Consider the following 22,313-nt stretch of genomic DNA (forward strand, 5'->3'; position numbering starts at 1 on the left):
GTGTGCAAGAAATGGCCAGTGGGACGCAGTATGTATTCAATAGCCAGCAGGACATTGTGTGCAAGGAATGGCCAGTGGGACACAGTATGTAGGCCATAGCCAGCAGGTCACTGTATGCAGGTAATGGTCAGTGGGACACAGTATGTAGGCAATAGTCCGCAGGTCACTGTATGCAGGTAATGGCCAGTGGAACACATCATGTAGGCAATAGCCAGCAGGTCATTGTATGCAAGTAATGGCCAGTAGGATGCAGTATGTAGGCAATAGCCAGCAGGTTATTGTATGCCAGTAATGGCCAGTGGGACACAGTATGCAGGCAATAGCCAGCAGGTCCCTGTATGCAAGTAATAGCCAGTGGGACACAGTATGTAGGCAATAGCCAGCAGGTCACTGTATGCAAGTAATGGCCAGTGGGACCAAGTATGCAGGCAATAGCCAGTAGGTTACTGTATGCAAGTAATGGCCAGTGGGACACAGTATGTAGGCAATAGCCAGCAGGTCACTGTGTGCAGGTAATGACCAGTGGGACACAGTATGTAGGTAATAGCCAGCAGGTCATTGTATGCAAGTAATGGCCAGTGGGACCCAGTATGCAGGCAATAGCCAGTAGGTTACTGTATGCAAGTAATGGCCAGTGGGACACAGTATGTAGGCAATAGTCAGCAGGTCACTGTATGCAGGTAATGGTCAGTGGGACACAGTATGTAGGCAATAGCCAACAGGTCATTGTATGCAGGTAATGGCCAGTGGAACACAGCCTGTAGACAATAGCCAGCAGGTCATTGTATGCAAGTAATGGCCAGTAGGATGCAGTATGTAGGCAATAGCCAGCAGGTTATTGTGTGCCAGTAATGGCCAGTGGGACACAGTATTTAGGCAATAACCAGCAGGTAATTGTGTGCAAGTAATGGCCAGTGGGACACAGTATGTAGGCAATAGCCAACAGGTCATTGTGTGCAAGAAATGGCCAGTGGGACGCAGTATGTATTCAATAGCCAGCAGGTCATTGTGTGCAAGGAATGGCCAGTGGGACACAGTATGTAGGCCATAGCCAGCAGGTCACTGTATGCAGGTAATGGTCAGTGGGACACAGTATGTAGGCAATAGCCCGCAGGTCACTGTATGCAGGTAATGGCCAGTGGAACACAGCCTGTAGACAATAGCCAGCAGGTCATTGTATGCAAGTAATGGCCAGTAGGATGCAGTATGTAGGCAATAGCCAGCAGGTTATTGTGTGCCAGTAATGGCCAGTGGGACACAGTATGCAGGCAATAGCCAGCAGGTCCCTGTATGCAAGTAATAGCCAGTGGGACACAGTATGTAGGCAATAGCCAGCAGGTCACTGTATGCAAGTAATGGCCAGTGGGACCCAGTATGCAGGCAATAGCCAGTAGGTTACTGTATGCAAGTAATGGCCAGTGGGACACAGTATGTAGGCAATAGCCAGCAGGTCACTGTATGCAGGTAATGACCAGTGGGACACAGTATGTAGGTAATAGCCAGCAGGTCATTGTGTGCAAGTAATGGCCAGTGGGACACAGTATGCAGGCAATAGCGAGCAGGTCCCTGTATGAAGGTAATGGTTAGTGGGGCACAGTATGTAGGCAATAGCCAGCAGGTCACTGTATGCAAGTAATGGTCACTGGGACACAGTATGTAGGCAATAGCCAGCAGGTCACTGTATGCAAGTAATGGCCAGTGGGACCCAGTATGCAGGCAATAGCCAGTAGGTTACTGTATGCAAGTAATGGCCAGTGGGACACAGTATGTAGGCAATAGTCAGCAGGTCACTGTATGCAGGTAATGGTCAGTGGGACACAGTATGTAGGCAATAGCCAACAGGTCATTGTGTGCAAGAAATGGCCAGTGGGACGCAGTATATATTCAATAGCCAGCAGGTCATTGTGTGCAAGTAATGGCCAGTGGGACGCAGTATGTAGGCAATAACCAGCAGGTAATTGTGTGCAAGTAATGGCCAGTGGGACACAGTATGTAGGCAATAGCCAACAGGTCATTGTGTGCAAGAAATGGCCAGTGGAACACAGCATGTAGGCAATAGCCAGCAGGTCATTGTATGCAAGTAATGGCCAGTAGGATGCAGTATGTAGGCAATAGCCAGCAGGTTATTGTATGCCAGTAATGGCCAGTGGGACACAGTATGCAGGCAATAGCCAGCAGGTCCCTGTATGCAAGTAATAGCCAGTGGGACACAGTATGTAGGCAATAGCCAGCAGGTCACTGTATGCAAGTAATGGCCAGTGGGACCAAGTATGCAGGCAATAGCCAGTAGGTTACTGTATGCAAGTAATGGCCAGTGGGACACAGTATGTAGGCAATAGCCAGCAGGTCACTGTATGCAGGTAATGACCAGTGGGACCAAGTATGCAGGCAATAGCCAGTAGGTTACTGTATGCAAGTAATGGCCAGTGGGACACAGTATGTAGGCAATAGCCAGCAGGTCACTGTATGCAGGTAATGACCAGTGGGACACAGTATGTAGGTAATAGCCAGCAGGTCATTGTATGCAAGTAATGGCCAGTGGGACCCAGTATGCAGGCAATAGCCAGTAGGTTACTGTATGCAAGTAATGGCCAGTGGGACACAGTATGTAGGCAATAGTCAGCAGGTCACTGTATGCAGGTAATGGTCAGTGGGACACAGTATGTAGGCAATAGCCAACAGGTCATTGTGTGCAAGAAATGGCCAGTGGGACGCAGTATGTATTCAATAGCCAGCAGGTCATTGTGTGCAAGTAATGGCCAGTGGGACGCAGTATTTAGGCAATAACCAGCAGGTAATTGTGTGCAAGTAATGGCCAGTGGGACACAGTATGTAGGCAATAGCCAACAGGTCATTGTGTGCAAGAAATGGCCAGTGGGACGCAGTATGTATTCAATAGCCAGCAGGTCATTGTGTGCAAGGAATGGCCAGTGGGACACAGTATGTAGGCCATAGCCAGCAGGTCACTGTATGCAGGTAATGGTCAGTGGGACACAGTATGTAGGCAATAGCCCGCAGGTCACTGTATGCAGGTAATGGCCAGTGGAACACAGCCTGTAGACAATAGCCAGCAGGTCATTGTATGCAAGTAATGGCCAGTAGGATGCAGTATGTAGGCAATAGCCAGCAGGTTATTGTGTGCCAGTAATGGCCAGTGGGACACAGTATGCAGGCAATAGCCAGCAGGTCCCTGTATGCAAGTAATAGCCAGTGGGACAAAGTATGTAGGCAATAGCCAGCAGGTCACTGTATGCAAGTAATGGCCAGTGGGACCCAGTATGCAGGCAATAGCCAGTAGGTTACTGTATGCAAGTAATGGCCAGTGGGACACAGTATGTAGGCAATAGCCAGCAGGTCACTGTATGCAGGTAATGACCAGTGGGACACAGTATGTAGGTAATAGCCAGCAGGTCATTGTGTGCAAGTAATGGCCAGTGGGACACAGTATGCAGGCAATAGCGAGCAGGTCCCTGTATGAAGGTAATGGTTAGTGGGGCACAGTATGTAGGCAATAGCCAGCAGGTCACTGTATGCAAGTAATGGTCACTGGGACACAGTATGTAGGCAATAGCCAGCAGGTCACTGTATGCAAGTAATGGCCAGTGGGACCCAGTATGCAGGCAATAGCCAGTAGGTTACTGTATGCAAGTAATGGCCAGTGGGACACAGTATGTAGGCAATAGTCAGCAGGTCACTGTATGCAGGTAATGGTCAGTGGGACACAGTATGTAGGCAATAGCCAACAGGTCATTGTGTGCAAGAAATGGCCAGTGGGACGCAGTATATATTCAATAGCCAGCAGGTCATTGTGTGCAAGTAATGGCCAGTGGGACGCAGTATGTAGGCAATAACCAGCAGGTAATTGTGTGCAAGTAATGGCCAGTGGGACACAGTATGTAGGCAATAGCTAACAGGTCATTGTGTGCAAGAAATGGCCAGTGGAACACAGCATGTAGGCAATAGCCAGCAGGTCATTGTATGCAAGTAATGGCCAGTAGGATGCAGTATGTAGGCAATAGCCAGCAGGTTATTGTATGCCAGTAATGGCCAGTGGGACACAGTATGCAGGCAATAGCCAGCAGGTCCCTGTATGCAAGTAATAGCCAGTGGGACACAGTATGTAGGCAATAGCCAGCAGGTCACTGTATGCAAGTAATGGCCAGTGGGACCAAGTATGCAGGCAATAGCCAGTAGGTTACTGTATGCAAGTAATGGCCAGTGGGACACAGTATGTAGGCAATAGCCAGCAGGTCACTGTATGCAGGTAATGACCAGTGGGACACAGTATGTAGGTAATAGCCAGCAGGTCATTGTGTGCATGTAATGGCCAGTGGGACACAGTATGCAGGCAATAGCGAGCAGGTCCCTGTATGAAGGTAATGGTTAGTGCGGCACAGTATGTAGGCAATAGCCAACAGGTCACTGTATACAAGTAATAGCCAGTGGGACACAGTGTGTAGGCAATAGCAAGCAGGTCACTGTATGCAAGTAATGGCCAGTGGGACGCAGTATGTAGGCAATAGCCAGGAGGTCACTGTATGCAAGTAATGGCCAGTGGGATGCAGTATGTAGGCAATAGCCAGCAGGACATTGTGTGCCAGTAATGGCCAGTGCGACACAGCATGTAGGCAATAGCTAGCAGGTTACTGTATGCAGGTAATGGCCAGTGGGACACAGTATGTAGGCAATAGCCAGCAGGTCACTGTATGCAGGTAATGGCCAGTGGGACACAGCATGTAGGCAATAGCCAGCAGGTCACTGTATGCAAGTAATGGCCAGTAGGATGCAGTATGTAGGCAATAGCCAGCAGGTCACTATATGCAGTTAATGGTCACTGGGACACAGTATGTAGGCAATAGCCAGCAGGTCACTGTATGCAGGTAATGGCCAGTGGGACACAGCATGTAGGCAATAGCCAGCAGGTCACTGTATGCCAGTAATGGCCAGTGGGACACAGTATGTAGGCAATAGCCAACAGGTCACTATATGCAGTTAATGGTCACTGGGACAAAGTATGTAGGCAATAGCCAGCAGGTCACTGTATGCAGGTAATGGCCAGTGGGACACAGCATGTAGGCAATAGCCAGCAGGTCACTGTATGCAAGTAATGGCAAGTAGGATGCAGTATGTAGGCAATAGCCAGCAGGTTATTGTGTGCCAGCAATGGCCAGTGGGACACAGTATGTAGGCAATAGCCAACAGGTCACTATATGCAGGTAATGGTCACTGGGACACAGTATGTAGGCAATAGCCAGCAGGTCACTGTATGCAAGTAATGGCAAGTGGGACCCAGTATGCAGGCAATAGCCAGTAGGATACTGTATGCAAGTAATGGCCAGTGGGACACAGTATGTAGGCAATAGCCAACAGGTCACTATATTCAGGTAATGGTCATTGGGACACAGTATGTAGGCAATAGCCAGCAGGTCACTGTATGCAAGTAATGGCCAGTGGGACCCAGTATGCAGGCAATAGCCAGTAGGTTACAGTATGCAAGTAATGGCCAGTGGGACGCAGTATGTAGGCAATAGCTAGCAGGTCACTGTATGCAGGTAATGGCCAGTGGGACACAGCATGTAGGCAATAGCCAGCAGGTCACTGTATGCAAGTAATGGCCAGTAGGATGCAGTATGTAGGCTATAGCCAGCAGGTTATTGTGTGCCAGTAATGGCCAGTGGGACACAGTATGTAGGCAATAGCCAACAGGTCACTATATGCAGGTAATGGTCACTGGGACACGGTATGTAGGCAATAGCCAGCAGGTCACTGTATGCAAGTAATGGCCAGTGGGACCCAGTATGCAGGCAATAGCCAGTAGGTTACTGTATGCAGGTAATGGTCAGTGGGACACAGTATGTAGGCAATAGCCAACAGGTCATTGTGTGCAAGAAATGGCCAGTGGGACGCAGTATGTATTCAATAGCCAGCAGGTCATTGTGTGCAAGTAATGGCCAGTGGGACGCAGTATGTAGGCAATAACCAGCAGGTAATTGTGTGCAAGTAATGGCCAGTGGGACACAGTATGTAGGCAATAGCCAACAGGTCATTGTGTGCAAGAAATGGCCAGTGGGACGCAGTATGTATTCAATAGCCAGCAGGTCATTGTGTGCAGGTAATGGTCAGTGGGACACAGTATGTAGGCAATAGCCCGCAGGTCACTGTATGCAGGTAATGGCCAGTGGAACACAGCATGTAGGCAATAGCCAGTAGGTTACTGTATGCAGGTAATGGTCAGTGCGACACAGTATGTAGGCAATAGCCCGCAGGTCACTGTATGCAGGTAATGGCCAGTGTAACACAGCATGTAGGCAATAGCCAGTAGGTTACTGTATGCAGGTAATGGTCAGTGGAACACAGTATGTAGGCAATAGCCCGCAGGTCACTGTATGTAGGTAATGGCCAGTGGAACACAGTATGTAGGCAACAGCCAGTAGGTTACTGTATGCAGGTAATGGTCAGTGGGACACAGTTTGTAGGCAATAGCCAGCAGGTCATTGTGTGCAAGTAATGGCCAGTGGGACACAGTATGTAGGCAATAGCCAACAGGTCACTGTATGCAGGTAATGGTCACTGGGACACAGTATGTAGGCAATAGCCAGCAGGTCACTGTATGCAAGTAATGGCCAGTGGGACCCAGTATGCAGGCAATAGCCAGTAGGTTACTGTATGCAAGTAATGGCCAGTGGGACGCAGTATGTAGGCTATAGCTAGCAGGTCACTGTATGCAGGTAATGGCCAGTGGGACACAGCATGTAGGCAATAGCCAGCAGGTCACTGTATGCAAGTAATGGCCAGTAGGATGCAGTATGTAGGCTATAGCCAGCAGGTTATTGTGTGCCAGTAATGGCCAGTGGGACACAGTATGTAGGCAATAGCCAACAGGTCACTATATGCAGGTAATGGCCAGTGGGACCCAGTATGCAGGCAATAGGCAGTAGGTTACTGTAGGCAAGTAATAGCCAGTGGGACACAGTATGTAGGCAATAGCCAGCAGGTCACTGTATGCAGGTAATGGTCAGTGGGACACAGTATGTAGGCAATAGCCAACAGGTCATTGTGTGCAAGAAATGGCCAGTGGGACGCAGAATGTATTCAATAGCCAGTAGGTTACTGTATGCAGGTAATGGTCAGTGGGACACAGTATGTAGGCAATAGCCCGCAGGTCACTGTATGCAGGTAATGGCCAGTGGAACACAGCATGTAGGCAATATCCAGTAGGTTACTGTATGCAGGTAATGGTCAGTGGGACACAGTATGTAGGCAATAGCCCGCAGGTCACTGTATGTAGGTAATGGCCAGTGGAACACAGTATGTAGGCAACAGCCGGTAGGTTACTGTATGCAGGTAATGGTCAGTGGGACACAGTTTGTAGGCAATAGCCAGCAGGTCATTGTGTGCAAGTAATGGCCAGTGGAACACAGTGTGTAGGCTATAACCAGCAGGTAACTGTATACAGGTAATGGCCAGTGAACACACTATGGGCTACATTACAAGTGAAGCACTAAATTATCGAGAGCCCGCAAATGGGCAAATAACCAGCAGGTTACTGTATGCAGATAATGGTAAGCAGGACACAGTATGCAGGTAATGGTCAGCAGGACACAGTATACAGGTAATTAAGTAATAGCCATCAGGTCACTGTATGTAGGTAATGACCGCCAGGACACAGTATGTAGGTAATGGTCAGAAGGTCACTGAATGCAGGTAATGGTCAGCAGGCCACAGTATGCAGGTAATGCTAAACAGGACACAGCATGCAGTTAATGGCCAGTCGTAAGTAATAGCCAGCAGATAACTGTATGTAGGTAATGAATGACAGGACACTGTATGCAAGTAATGGTAAGCAGGTCACTGTATGTAGGTAATGGTAGGTAGGTCACTGTATGCAGGTAATGGTCAGCAGGTCACTGTATGCAGGTAATGGTCAGCAGGACACAGTATGCAGGTAATGGTCAGCAGGACACTGTATGCAGATAATGGTTAGCAGGACGCAGTATGCAGGTAATGGTCAGCAGGACACAGTATGCAGGTAATGGACAGAAGGCCACTGTATGCAGGTAATAGACAGCAGGTCACTGTATGCAGGTAGTTTTCAGCAAATCACTGTATGAAGTTAATGGTCAGCAGGACACAGTATGCAGGTAATCAACAGTAGGTCACTGTATGCAGGCATTGGTCAGCAGGATACAGGTAATGGTCAGTGGGGCACAGTATGTAGGCAATAGTCAGCAGGTTACTGTGTGCAAGTAATGGCCAGTGAGACACAGTATGTAGGCAATAGCCAGTAGGTTACTGTATGCAGGTAATGGTGAGTGGGACACAGTATGTAGGCAATAGCCAGCAGGTCACTGTATGCAAGTAATGGCCAGTGGGACCCAGTATGCAGGCAATAGCCAGTAGGTTACTGTATGCAAGTAATGGCCAGTGGGACACAGTATGTAGGCAATAGCCAACAGGTCACTATATGCGGGTAATGGTCACTCGGACACAGTATGTAGGCAATAGCCAGCAGGTCACTGTATGCAAGTAATGGCCAGTGGGACCCAGTATGCAGGCAATAGCCAACAGGTCACTATATGCGGGTAATGGTCACTCGGACGCAGTATGTAGGCAATAGCCAGCAGGTCACTGTACAGGGAGTGCAGAATTATTAGGCAAATGAGTATTTTGACCACATCATCCTCTTTATGCATGTTGTCTTACTCCAAGCTGTATAGGCTCGAAAGCCTACTACCAATTAAGCATATTAGGTGATGTGCATCTCTGTAATGAGAAGGGGTGTGGTCTAATGACATCAACACCCTATCTCAGGTGTGCATAATTATTAGGCAACTTCCTTTCCTTTGGCAAAATGGGTCAAAAGAAGGACTTGACAGGCTCAGAAAAGTCAAAAATAGTGAGATATCTTGCAGAGGGATGCAGCACTCTTAAAATTGCAAAGCTTCTGAAGCGTGATCATCGAACAATCAAGCGTTTCATTCAAAATAGTCAACAGGGTCGCAAGAAGCGTGTGGAAAAACCAAGGCGCAAAATAACTGCCCATGAACTGAGAAAAGTCAAGCGTGCAGCTGCCAAAATGCCACTTGCCACCAGTTTGGCCATATTTCAGAGCTGCAACATCACTGGAGTGCCCAAAAGCACAAGGTGTGCAATACTCAGAGACATGGCCAAGGTAAGAAAGGCTGAAAGACGACCACCACTGAACAAGACACACAAGCTGAAACGTCAAGACTGGGCCAAGAAATATCTCAAGACTGATTTTTCTAAGGTTTTATGGACTGATGAAATGAGAGTGAGTCTTGATGGGCCAGATGGATGGGCCCGTGGCTGGATTGGTAAAGGGCAGAGAGCTCCAGTCCGACTCAGACGCCAGCAAGGTGGAGGTGGAGTACTGGTTTGGGCTGGTATCATCAAAGATGAGCTTGTGGGGCCTTTTCGGGTTGAGGATGGAGTCAAGCTCAACTCCCAGTCCTACTGCCAGTTTCTGGAAGACACCTTCTTCAAGCAGTGGTACAGGAAGAAGTCTGCATCCTTCAAGAAAAACATGATTTTCATGCAGGACAATGCTCCATCACACGCGTCCAAGTACTCCACAGCGTGGCTGGCAAGAAAGGGTATAAAAGAAGAAAATCTAATGACATGGCCTCCTTGTTCACCTGATCTGAACCCCATTGAGAACCTGTGGTCCATCATCAAATGTGAGATTTACAAGGAGGGAAAACAGTACACCTCTCTGAACAGTGTCTGGGAGGCTGTGGTTGCTGCTGCACGCAATGTTGATGGTGAACAGATCAAAACACTGACAGAATCCATGGATGGCAGGCTTTTGAGTGTCCTTGCAAAGAAAGGTGGCTATATTGGTCACTGATTTGTTTTTGTTTTGTTTTTGAATGTCAGAAATGTATATTTGTGAATGTTGAGATGTTATATTGGTTTCACTGGTAAAAATAAATATTTGAAATGGGTATATATTTGTTTTTTGTTAAGTTGCCTAATAATTATGCACAGTAATAGTCACCTGCACACACAGATATCCCCCTAAAATAGCTATAACTAAAAACAAACTAAAAACTACTTCCAAAACTATTCAGCTTTGATATTAATGAGTTTTTTGGGTTCATTGAGAACATGGTTGTTGTTCAATAATAAAATTAATCCTCAAAAATACAACTTGCCTAATAATTCTGCACTCACTGTATGCAGGTAATGGCCAGTGGGATACAGCATGTAGGCAATAGCCAGCAGGTCACTGTATGCAAGTAATGGCCAGTAGTATGCAGTTTGTAGGCAATAGCCAGCAGGTTATTGTGTGCCAGTAATGGCCAGTGGGACACAGTATGTAGGCAATAGCCAACAGGTCACTATATGCAGGTAATGGTCACTGGGACACAGTATGTAGGCAATAGCCGGCAGGTCACTGTATGCAGGTAATGGCCAGTGGGACCCAGTATGCAGGCAATAGCCAGTAGGTTACTGTATGCAAGTAATGGCCAGTGGGACACAGTATGTAGGAAATAGTCAGCAGGTCACTGTATGCAGGTAATGGTCAGTGGGACACAGTATGTAGGCAATAGCTTGCAGGTCATTGTGTGCAAGTAATTGCCAGTGGGACACAGTATGTAGGCAATAGCTAACAGGTCATTGTGTGCAAGAAATGGCCAGTGGGACGCAGTATGTATTCAATAGCCAGCAGGTCATTGTGTGCAAGTAATGGCCAGTGGGACGCAGTATGTAGGCAATAACCAGCAGGTAATTGTGTGCAAGTAATGGCCAGTGGGACACAGTATGTAGGCAATAGCCAACAGGTCATTGTGTGCAAGAAATGGCCAGTGGGACGCAGTATGTATTCAATAGCCAGCAGGTCATTGTGTGCAAGTAATGGCCAGTGGGACACAGTATGTAGGCCATAGCCAGCAGGTCACTGTATGCAGGTAATGGTCAGTGGGACACAGTATGTAGGCAATATCCCGCAGGTCACTGTATGCAGGTAATGGCCAGTGGAACACAGCATGTAGGCAATAGCCAGTATGTTACTGTATGCAGGTAATGGTCAGTGGGACACAGTATGTAGGCAATAGCCCACAGGTCACTGTATGTAGGTAATGGCAAGTGGGACACAGTATGTAGGCAATAGCCAGCAGGTCATTGTGTGCAAGTAATGGCCAGTGGAACACAGTGTGTAGGCTATAGCCAGCAGGTAACTGTATACAGGTAATGGCCAGTGAACACACAATGGGCTACATTACAAGTGAAGCACTAAATTATTGAGCGCCCGCAAATGGGCAAATAACCTGCAGGTTACTGTATGCAGATAATGGTCAGCAGGACATAGTATGCAGGTAATGGTCAGCAGGACACAGTATACAGGTAATTAAGTAATAGCCATCAGGTCACTGTATGTAGGTAATGACCGCAAGGACACAGTATGTAGGTAATGGTCAGAAGATCACTGAATGCAGGTAATGGTCAGCAGGCCACAGTATACAGGTAATGCTAAACAGGACACAGTATGCAGTTAATGGCCAGTCGTAAGTAATAGCCAGCAGATAACTGTATGTAGGTAATGAATGACAGGACACTGTATGCAGGTAATGGTAAGCAGGTCACTGTATGTAGGTAATGGTAGGTAGGTCACTGTATGCAGGTAATGGTCAGCAGGTCACTGTATGCAGGTAATGGTCAGCAGGACACAGTATGCAGGTAATGGTCAGCAGGACACTGTATGCAGATAATGGTTAGCAGGACACAGTATGCAGGTAATGGTCAGCAGGACACAGTATGCAGGCAATGGACAGAAGGCCACTGTATGCAGGTAATAGACAGCAGGTCACTGTATGCAGGTAGTTTTCAGCAAATCACTGTATGAAGTTAATGGTCAACAGGACACAGTATGTAGGTAATGGTCAGCAGGACACAGTATGTAGGTAATGGTCAGCAGGACACAGTATGCAGGTAATCAACAGTAGGTCACTGTATGCAGGCATTGGTCAGCAGGATACAGCATACAGGTAATGGTCAGTGGGGCACAGTATGTAGGCAATAGCCAGCAGGTCACTGTATGCAGGTAATGGCCAGTGGGACACAGTATGTAGGCAATAGTCCGCAGGTTACTGTGTGCAAGTAATGGCCAGTGAGACACAGTATGTAGGCAATAGCCAGTAGGTTACTGTATGCAGGTAATGGTGAGTGGGACACAGTATGTAGGCAATAGCCAGCAGGTAACTGTATGCAGGTAATGGCCAGTGGGACACAGTATGTAGGCAATAGCCAGCAGGTCATTGTGTGCAAGTAATGGCCAGTGGAACACAGTATGTAGGCAATAGCCAGCAGGTTACTGTGTGCAAGTAATGGTCAGTGGGACACAGGTAATGGTCAGTAGGTCACTGTATGCAGGTAATGGCCAGTGGGACACAGTATGTAGGCAATAGCCAGCAGGTCATTGTGTGCAAGTAATGGTCAGTGGGACACAGGTAATGGTCAGTAGGTCACTGTATGCAGGTAATGGTCAGCAGGTCACTGTATGCAGGTAATGGTCAGCAGGTTATTGTATGAAGGTAACGGTCAGTAGATCACTGTATGCAGGTAATGGTCAGTAGATCACTGTATGAAGGTAATGGTCAGTAGATCACTGTATGCAGGTAATGGTCAGCAGAATACAGTATGCAAAAGAGGTAGGGAAGTAGGAAGTGCATTATTTACATATTCCATGTAAACAATTATTCCTTAATAATTATTATTTTACTTGATGAAGCATCAATTTAAAGGATAGTTATAAGAAACAGTGAAGAAACTACAGGTGCACATTTGCAGGTCACTTACCTCTGGTTCCAGCTCCCCACGCCTCCTGTAGATTGCTTTCTCCCCTGCTAAGCCATCAATGATTTTGGTATCATCTAACTCTCCCAGAGCCTGGTTTCGTAACCACTGCCTTTCCTTTCCTTTAGCCTATAAAGAAAACAAATATAAACAAAAACGGTTTGCGGGAGATTTAGAATTTATATACGAAAAGGTACAACTGTAAATAACTGCAACTTCTCAACAAGACGCCTTGGTGTTAAGCAGCTGCTCCGTATATTATTAAAATATTCCAGTATTCCAATATAATTAAAGGAAAAATTATATATATATATATATATATGTTTTATCAACAGTACCCATCTCAATACTCTCCAAGAATTGATGGAACTTGAATACGGGGGGCCCATCTCCACTACTAAGTATAAATAATTACAATTTATAGCTTGAATTTCAGTGCAGTTTTTTTTCAGTAGCACCAGCGACTTAAAGAACATTCAAGTCAAAATATAAATGTGCATAGATGAATTACATCTTTGAATAGAAACATATTTGCAATATACATGTATTAGCAAAAATGCTTCTAGTTCCCATTTTAAATACTGCAGCTGCTTAGATCATCACTGGTGCTTGTATCATGTCAGCAATTACCAAATTGAGTCATTACCAGATGGTACATGCAGCTTAGGCTCTCTGAGCAAGTATTGTGTTTAAAACGCTGGTGCACGGTGCATACTTAAATACACTTTTGAAACAGCTATAGCTATTATTAGAAACATTTTTACTAACACATGTATATTACAAAATTGCTTCTGTTCCATACCGAAATGCACCCATGTGGTTTCCAATTTTGGCTAGAATATCCCTTTAAGTACTTGTAAGTGCTCAAACAGGAAAAGAAACCAAGTCATTTTTCCAAGGTAATTAACTGAATGTCAAGAAACAACTACAGGAATGAACACTACCCCAAACCATCTACATTTCTCCCTAACAATCCTGAGTATAAAGCGCATCAGGTTTAGGGAACAATATAAAAACATCTGACGGAGACCAAAAGGTCAGGTGGCAGGAAACTTCACGGCACTTGGAACTTACTAGGTCAATGTTTTCTAAACTAATTCAGCCACAAGTCCTTGCATTTCTTCATAAGTAAAATACAGGAGCTTGAATGCCATTCCACATTTGTAATCAAATGTTATCAATGGAGACAGCACACATCCACCTGGGGCACGGATTCATCAGGGACTGCCAATCTCAGTATACACAATGAAAAACAATGGAATCCAGCCTCTTGTCAAAAATAACAATAAAACTTCTTTTTCCCATGATGTGAAGCAATATAGAAGTTTTATTATTATTTTTGACAAGAGGCTGGATTCCAATTGTTTTTCATTGCGTCCACATTTGTAAGTGCTTTTTTGTTTCATTGATTGCATTGTGTTAGTGTGAAATGGAATGAATCATATTTCTGGGATTTGGGTCAACTAGTAAAAAGCACAGGGTCATGTCAATTAAAACAAATAAAATAAAAATCTGCACCTTTCTAGGTGTACAGATGGGTCATAAGACTTGGCTATTTAAAAGCGCTCTGCTTCTTTCTCTCAGAAGGTGCAAATGCAAAGGAAGGTCTTAAATAATTCCTAGTATAAACATTGTCAAAGGGATGCCTGAATCATTATTCTTCTACAGCTTGTTCTATAATGAATACACTATTGTGTTATGTTCAGTACCAAAATTATTAAGATACTCATAATGTGTCATGTTTATTGCTACACTGTGTACCTGTAACTGCTGAGCACTAACTGAAACAAAAAGGTCAGTGCCGTGTGATGTAAAAGTAAGCTGGGCACAGACATAAAGTTCTTTGCTACAGACCTACAGTGACTAATTCAGTTAGGGACACAATTATGTCCTGCAAAGTGTGAATGATACTGTACTATAAAATAATGTCAATAGTAATTCATAAGGACATTCTTTTGCATGAAGTACACGGTGCACTTTATTAGAACATGTAATTTTTGTATAAGTGACTCAAGCCTATTATGTATTTAAAGGGACAGTCTACTCCAAATGTTTTTTTTGTTTAAAAATATAGATATACCCTTTATTATCCATTCCCCAGTTTTGCACAGCCAACATGTTTATGTTAATATACGTTCGTACTCCTGTGATTACCTTGTATATAAGCCTGTGCAGACTACCCCCTTATCTCAGGGCTATTAACAGACTTGCATTTTAGCCTAATTAATGCTGGTTCCTGCACAACTCCACTGGAGTGAGCACAATGTTATCTTTATGGGACACAAAGGCTTTATCTATCTTTTTAAACAATAACAATTTCACCTATGAAAAGATCGGTAGCCCTAAAATGGTTCGCAAAACACAAGGACTCAATAATCTTTATACAAGAAACACACTATAACACGAACACAGAGCCTAAATTCCCCTCCAAGACACACCCAGTAGGCTACTTTCACTCCACAAATGTAAAAAAAATGGAGTAGAAATACTTTTTCATAACCAAATTCCATTCCAATTGAATAACAAAATAACAGACAAAGATGGCAAGATACTGATACTAACAGGCATACTATTTGAAAGGCCAGTTACATTAGTAAACATCTATACCCCAAACAAGAATAAAGTCTCTTTCTTTAAAATACTATTAACATTACTCTTAGAACACAAAAAGGGAATATTGATCATGGGTAGAAACTTCAATTTAATTCTAGATCCCACACTAGATTCCTTGACCACAAAACCAAATCCAACATCCAGACCTCCCCATATAATTTTCCACCTTTTAAAACAACTGAGCTTAATAGATGTTTGGAGGATACACCACCCCTTACAACAAAACTATACTTTCTATTCCAAACCATGGGCACAGTACTCACAAATTGACTACTTATTTATAGACCAAACACACTTGAGATTAATTAAGGACTCAAACATTGGCCCTATTACTTGGTCGGATCATGCGCCTATATCACTTACATTAGGCTGGCCCAACTGCCCAATTACTCCATATATCTGGAAATTTGACGCCTCCCTGTTGACTAAGCCACACACACACACACACTCACCCACATCACAAACCACATCAAGGAATACTTCTCCCTTAATGCCACTGAAGACATATCACCCTTCACATTATGGGAAGCCCATAAAGTAGTAGTGAGAGGGGAATGCATAAAACAATCAGCAATAAAGAGGAAAGCATACAATAAAACTACAACACAAAGCAACTCCCAAAATCACAGAGATACTAACATCTTTAACAAAAGCTAGAAAATAACTAAATTTCATCCTGAGAAAAGAAGCCCAGAGAAAAGCATTTTATATAAGAAAAATTTTGTTTTACGAAGGAAACCATGCAGGCAGTCTCTTAGCCAGAACTCTCAAAGCAACCATTGCTAAATACCATATATCCAAACTAAAATCAGCGAAAAGGAGATATGATATACGATAGCAAAGACATAGCAGATCTATTTAGCGAATACTATAATCTCTTATACAATTTAGACAAAAATTACTCACCCCTACACACAGAGATAGGTATATACGTAGAACAAATATCCCTCAACTTACTCAATCACAGTCAGATATGTTAGACAGACTGATAACCATGACAGAGATACTGACCACAATAGATAGTCTGCCGATGGGGAAGAGTCCAGGCCTGGACGGGTACACAAATTCTTACTACAAAGCCTTAAAAAATATATTAGCCCCACATTTACTCTCCCTATTTCAAGCATTGTTTGATGGCAAACTAATGCCATCAACTATGCAGGAAGTATTCATCGCAGTAATACCCAAACCAGGTAGATCTCTGGATGAACCAAGCAATTTTAGGCATATCCCTTTTGAACGCAGATCTAAAAATTATCAAAACGTATAAACACAGTTTTGGCGGATCTGGTGCATGTGGACCAGGTGGGCTTTGTTTCTCATTGGGAGGCGAGAGATAACACGATTAGAGCAATAACTCTGGCAGCTTATGCTAAAGAATACAAAAAGAAGTCAGTGTTCCTCGCTACCGACATGGAGAAAGCCTTCGATCGGATTGACTGGGGTTTTCTAAAATCAACATTGGAGGGTTTTGGGTTTGGTGATACTATGATAAAACATATTTTCAGTCTATATTCCTCCCCGTCAGCCAGGGTAAAAGCAAATGGAATGTTATCCCAACCTTTCCATAATAACAACGGGACCAGACAGGGATGCCCCTTGTCCCCCACATTATTTATTCTATCAATGGAAATATTAGCCTCGAAAATAAGATCTAACGATAATATAAAGGGGATAGCAATAGGAGACAATGACTTTAAAATAGCGCTATACAGGCCATCCCAATACACCTATCAAACTGGTATATATCGCAGCTACAGAGAATAATACATACATACATTTGGGGAAAGAGTAAACCACACATCAAAAAACAAACACTCTATAGAACCATGGAGGCAGGAGGCCTTGGTCTACCATGCATACAAGACTACTATAATGCAGTGACCTTACAAATGGTACTAGATTAGCACATATCGACTGATACCAAGGTGTGGGTCTCAATAGATTCGAACATCTTGAAAGTTCCAAGAGTAGGCGCACTCTGTTAGGTTCCAAAAAATTCCAGACCCCCTCAATTCTATCAAATGGAGGTCCACAAACATATTTTTCATACATAAGATCACAATGCCAAATTAGGAAGCAAATTAACATCCACACGCTCACCAATGTTTCCCATCCCCCTAAATGCTGAACTGGTGGGAGGCTTAGACAAGGGTTACCAGAGATTACAAGAATGGGATCACACAGTACCTATAGCAACCTTCATTTCAGATTGCAAATTGCTCAGGAGAGGCCAACTCCAAAATCAAGAGAATATTTTCACTACCAAGTGGCTTAAATATGCACAGATCTCACATTTAATAAACAAGCCCATTTAAAACAGTCTTTCTTTTTAACCGTATTTGAATCTTCATGGCACCAACAGAAACCAATCTGAAATTATTACAGACAACCAGGCACTCTCTTTTCCCCGACTACACTACTAGATGGCAGAGAGATCTTGCCACACAAATAGAAAAAAGACTGGGACAAAATTATAACGGCCACTCGCAAGTCATCCACATCACCACAAATACTAGAGATGAATTACAAAATTCTCCTCAGATGGTACCTTACCCATACTAAATGAAACAGTATTTACCCAGGGGTCTCAGCTGGATGTTGGAGAGGTTGCGGAAATAACCTTACTCCATATGTGGTGGCATTGTGACAATATCCGTCCTCTATGGCAGATAGTAGAAAAACACTTCAAATTGCTATTACACGAAGACACAATACTTACACCAAGATTTACCCTGTTAAAGGAGTTACCAAAATATTGTGCAAATTAAGAAGGCTTCTCATACAAATTGGTATAAATGCAGCTAAAAACTTGATAGCTAAACATTGGAAAACAGCATTCACACCTACCAAATCTATGTGGTTGATAAAAATACAAGATTTACTATGCCTTGAGGAATATGGCCATAAGAAAAATAACAAAAACACTCCTTCTGCCGAGGTAATATTCCTCTGGGATGAACACCTACTAGACATGTCACATTAGACATGATAATGTCTGTATAATCTGAATAACTTACCTAATACAAACCAAGAAAATATACACTAGCCCAAAGACTCTGGGCAGACAGTTTGCCTCCATCCCTCCTCTCCTGAACTCTCTGCACTACTCTCCCTTTCTTTTAACCTAAATCTTGATCTCACCAACCTCTTTCAGTCCCCATCCACTTGCAGATAATATGTTAACAGAATGTAATTTCTGACTATATATTGAATAGAGTAAACCAATAAGAAACAGCAGACAAAGAAGATACCACATACAACCAAGAACTTTGAGAAGAGTACGAAAGTCATTTGTTCATATGGACATTAAAACTCTGAAACAGTGGAGCTGGTATAATATTGATCTTCTGTATTTTATTACTATTTGAATACTCTGTATTGTTATCTCACAAACTCAATAAAAATCAACTTAAAAAAAAAATACATATATATTACACAGAGATGTGTGATTTTTTTTGTAGTCAGCTTTTTACATATAAGCTGCATTACTTACTTTGCATATGGGTAACACTTTTATTTAAGTAAGCCATACAAAAACACTCAGGCACCGATATATTTCTACAGTGAGCATGACACACCATCAATGACATTTTGGAGATGTATACTCTGCACAATATCAGTTAGGTGTTAACCCTGTTTGTCATCGATTTACATTTTAGCAATACTTTCCTAAATTCCAGCTGTTGATGAATACATGCATTTTCTACGTAGCACAGACCTTTTTTCATGTTGTTATCAGCTGGCGGTTTAGCTCCTTATTGTATGAGTGCTCCATTCATAAAACTTTGGCTGTTTGCCTTCTCAGAGACATGATACAATCTTGCTATAGTTCGCATCTCCGTGCCGGCAAGCTATGACTGACCAAACTAAGACTTGAAAAGAATTTCTTAAAGATGACATCATTTTTGTGTGCTAAGCTCTCAAAGAGGTAATGAAGTCTTTTGAAGTAAAAAGCAAAAAAAAAACAACAAAAAACCCTGCAATGAACCTTACATGTAACATACTATATGAAATAAATGTAGTTTCTTCTAAGGACAAAAATGTTGACATCTTGTTGTAAAGATTTATAAATGCATTCTAAATACTGCAAAACAAGAATTTGTTTATAAAGCTTCCTATTTAGTAAGACAACATACATCCAGTAATTAAAAAAAAAAAAAAAAAAAAAAAGATTAATTGGAAAACTCAATAAAGAGTATGGGGCAATATCTCACAACTACAAAATAATTAATTGGTAAAAATGCCAATCAGGTTACACAAATAAAGAATGGGGGAAAAAAAAGCTTTTTTAATAGATCTGTACCAAAATGAGCACTGTAAAAACTTTATTAATATCAGTTTTGTACTAACACAAATTTCCTATTATCCTATACATTCTTAGCATGCAGTGGTAGAGCCTTGTGTTAACCCCTTGGCTGCCAAAGAGATTGCTACAATGCATTACTGGATTAAAAATTGTTTTAGCCAAACAACATACAATCTTATCAATTGATTTACTCAAAATGTGTGCAAAATAATCAACAAAATGTAAAACACAAGTTTGTTCACATGTACAGTTAATTGGATAACATAAGATGCATTTATATTGCTCCTGTAATTTTGTTAATGAAATTCCACAAATATTAATTAAACACCCTGTTATTACACACTGCACTAATAACAAAAGCATGTACTTATGTTAAACATATATTATCAAGCACATAATTAAACATGACAGTAATGGGTTATCTTCAGTTAAGACTTGTAATGAATCTTTCACAAAGAAAGCATCAAAGATAACAAGAAAAAAAACAGCAACATTAAATAGGAAAACCTCTCCAAAGGGAGAAATGTTTCATGTTTTGCCATAAACAATACAAAAAGCACATTTAGAGCCTTTCCATTGTGTAAACCCATCAACATACTTTAAACTTACATTGTAGATTTTTTTTTAGTGATATATATTAATCTAATTATGTAAGTGGTCAGCCCCTGTAATTAACAGATCAATGCACTCCCCCTCAGGAACTCTTCCCCTGGCCATTAGAGGACATAGCCTTCCTTTCCTTTACCAACATTTTAACTAACTTTTCAGCATCTTCAACCCGACAGTTGTGTGTTAGTTTGTCTGCACATATATTAGTGTGCGAGTCAGTGTGAATCAGAGAATGATTATGTTTGCATTTAAGTAGATTATTTAATGTGTTCTGTTTAATGTATGGATTAATTTGTTAATTATTTAATTAATTAATTAATTAATTTATTTATTTATTTGGGTAAGCAGAAAATTGGGTTTGCCTGTGAGTTCATTAAATAGTGGAAGAGTTTGATGTCAGCCTGTAAAAGGCTTTAGAACAGGGGCATCAACATGTTTATGAATAGTAAACCAATCACTAATAGTGGGGTTTGGTAAGGGGTCACATTATGCTAAAGATAATGCCTCAAATTAAAATTAGATTATAATCATATTTTGAGCTAAAATGAAAAAATGTGTTATCTTTAATAAACTTAATTTAACAGCATATACTACTCAGATTTACAATATTTGCTTCAACTAAGCATGCTGTCTAATGTGAAGTGTGGAACTGTTTTTTTAATGACAAATGACCTTTGTCTGTATGATGCTCAGTGTTGGTAAGGGCCACATAAAAACCCTTGGAGGCCCAAATGTGGCCCGTGGGCCATAGTTTGGGCAACCCTGCTTTAAAAAGATGCATCTGAGAGCTCAGACTGAACCTTAGCTCAATTTAAAAAATTAAAAATTAAAAATAAGTAAACAATCATACCCAGCGGCCCCATGGTGGTGTGTGTTGTTGTTAGACACCAGTGCACTTGTGTGCTATCTGTCACCTATCAATCATACATTTTTTTAACTACATTGGTTTCATGTTCTGCACGTTTGTGTTTTGAAAAGTTACCTCTTATAAGATACTAGTACTAAAGCCCGTGTACACGGGCCATTTTTTGCAGTACAGCGGTCCCACCCCTTGCTCTCTCCCCCCTCTCTTTTGCTCTCTCTTCCCCCCTCTCTTTTGCTTTCTCTCCCCTCTCTCTTTTGCTTTCTCTCCCCCCTCTCCTTTGCTCTCTCTCTCCCCTCTTTTGCTTTCTCTCCCCCCTCTCCTTTGCTCTCCCTCTCCCCTCTTTTGCTCTCTCTCTCCCCTCTTTTGTTCTCTCCCCCCTCTTTGGCTCTCTGCCCCCCGTCCTTGGCTCTCCCCCCCCCCCCCTCTTTGGCTCTCCCCCCCTCTTTGGCTCCCCCCCCCCCCCTCTTTGGCTCTCCCCCCCCCCCCCTTTGGCTCTCTCCCCCCTTTTGCTCTCTCTCCTATTTGGCTCTCTCTCTCCCCCCTCTTTGGCTCTCCCCCCCTTTGGCTCTCTCCCCCCCCCTTTGGCTCTCTCTCCCCCCTCTTTGGCTCTCTCCCCTCTTTTGCTCTCTCTCCTCTTTGGCTCTCTTTCCTCTTTGGCTCTCTCTCTCCCCCCTCTTTGGCTCCCCCCCTCTTTGGCTCTCCCCCCCCTCTTTTGCTCTCTCTCCCCCCTCTTTTGTTCTCTCCCCCCTCTTTGGCGCTTTCCCCCCCCTCTTTGGCGCTCTCCCCCCCCCTCTTTGGCTCTGCCCCCCCCCTTTGTCTCTCTCCCCTCTTTTGCTCTCCTCTTTGGCTCTCTTTCCTCTTTGGCTCTCTCTCTCCCCCCTCTTTGGCTCTCCCCCCCCTTTAGCTCTCCCCCCCCCTTTGGCTCTCTCCCCCCCCCCCTTTGGCTCTCTCCCCCCCCTCTTTGGCTCTCTCTCCCCCCTCTTTGGCTTTCTCTCCTTTTTGGCTCTTTTTCCTCTTTGGCTCTCTCTCTCCCCCCTCTTTGGCTTTCTCTCCTTTTTGGCTCTTTTTCCTCTTTGGCTCTCTTTCTCCCCCCTCTTTGGC

At 43.5% G+C, this 22,313-nt stretch overlaps 1 protein-coding gene across 1 annotated transcript in view; it reads right to left on the reverse strand.

Moving 5' to 3' along the window:
* The window catches only part of VWA8 (von Willebrand factor A domain containing 8), a 1,436,595-nt gene that overhangs the window by 39,845 nt on the left and 1,374,437 nt on the right, over positions 1–22,313 (reverse strand). The window contains exon 42 of the mRNA XM_053707969.1: positions 12,820–12,945. Within this exon, the coding sequence (XP_053563944.1) occupies positions 12,820–12,945 (126 nt within the window). The remainder of the gene's footprint in view (positions 1–12,819; positions 12,946–22,313) is intronic.

The sequence above is a fragment of the Bombina bombina genome, chromosome 3 (genome assembly GCF_027579735.1).
Source record: "Bombina bombina isolate aBomBom1 chromosome 3, aBomBom1.pri, whole genome shotgun sequence".
Lineage (NCBI taxonomy): Eukaryota > Metazoa > Chordata > Amphibia > Anura > Bombinatoridae > Bombina > Bombina bombina.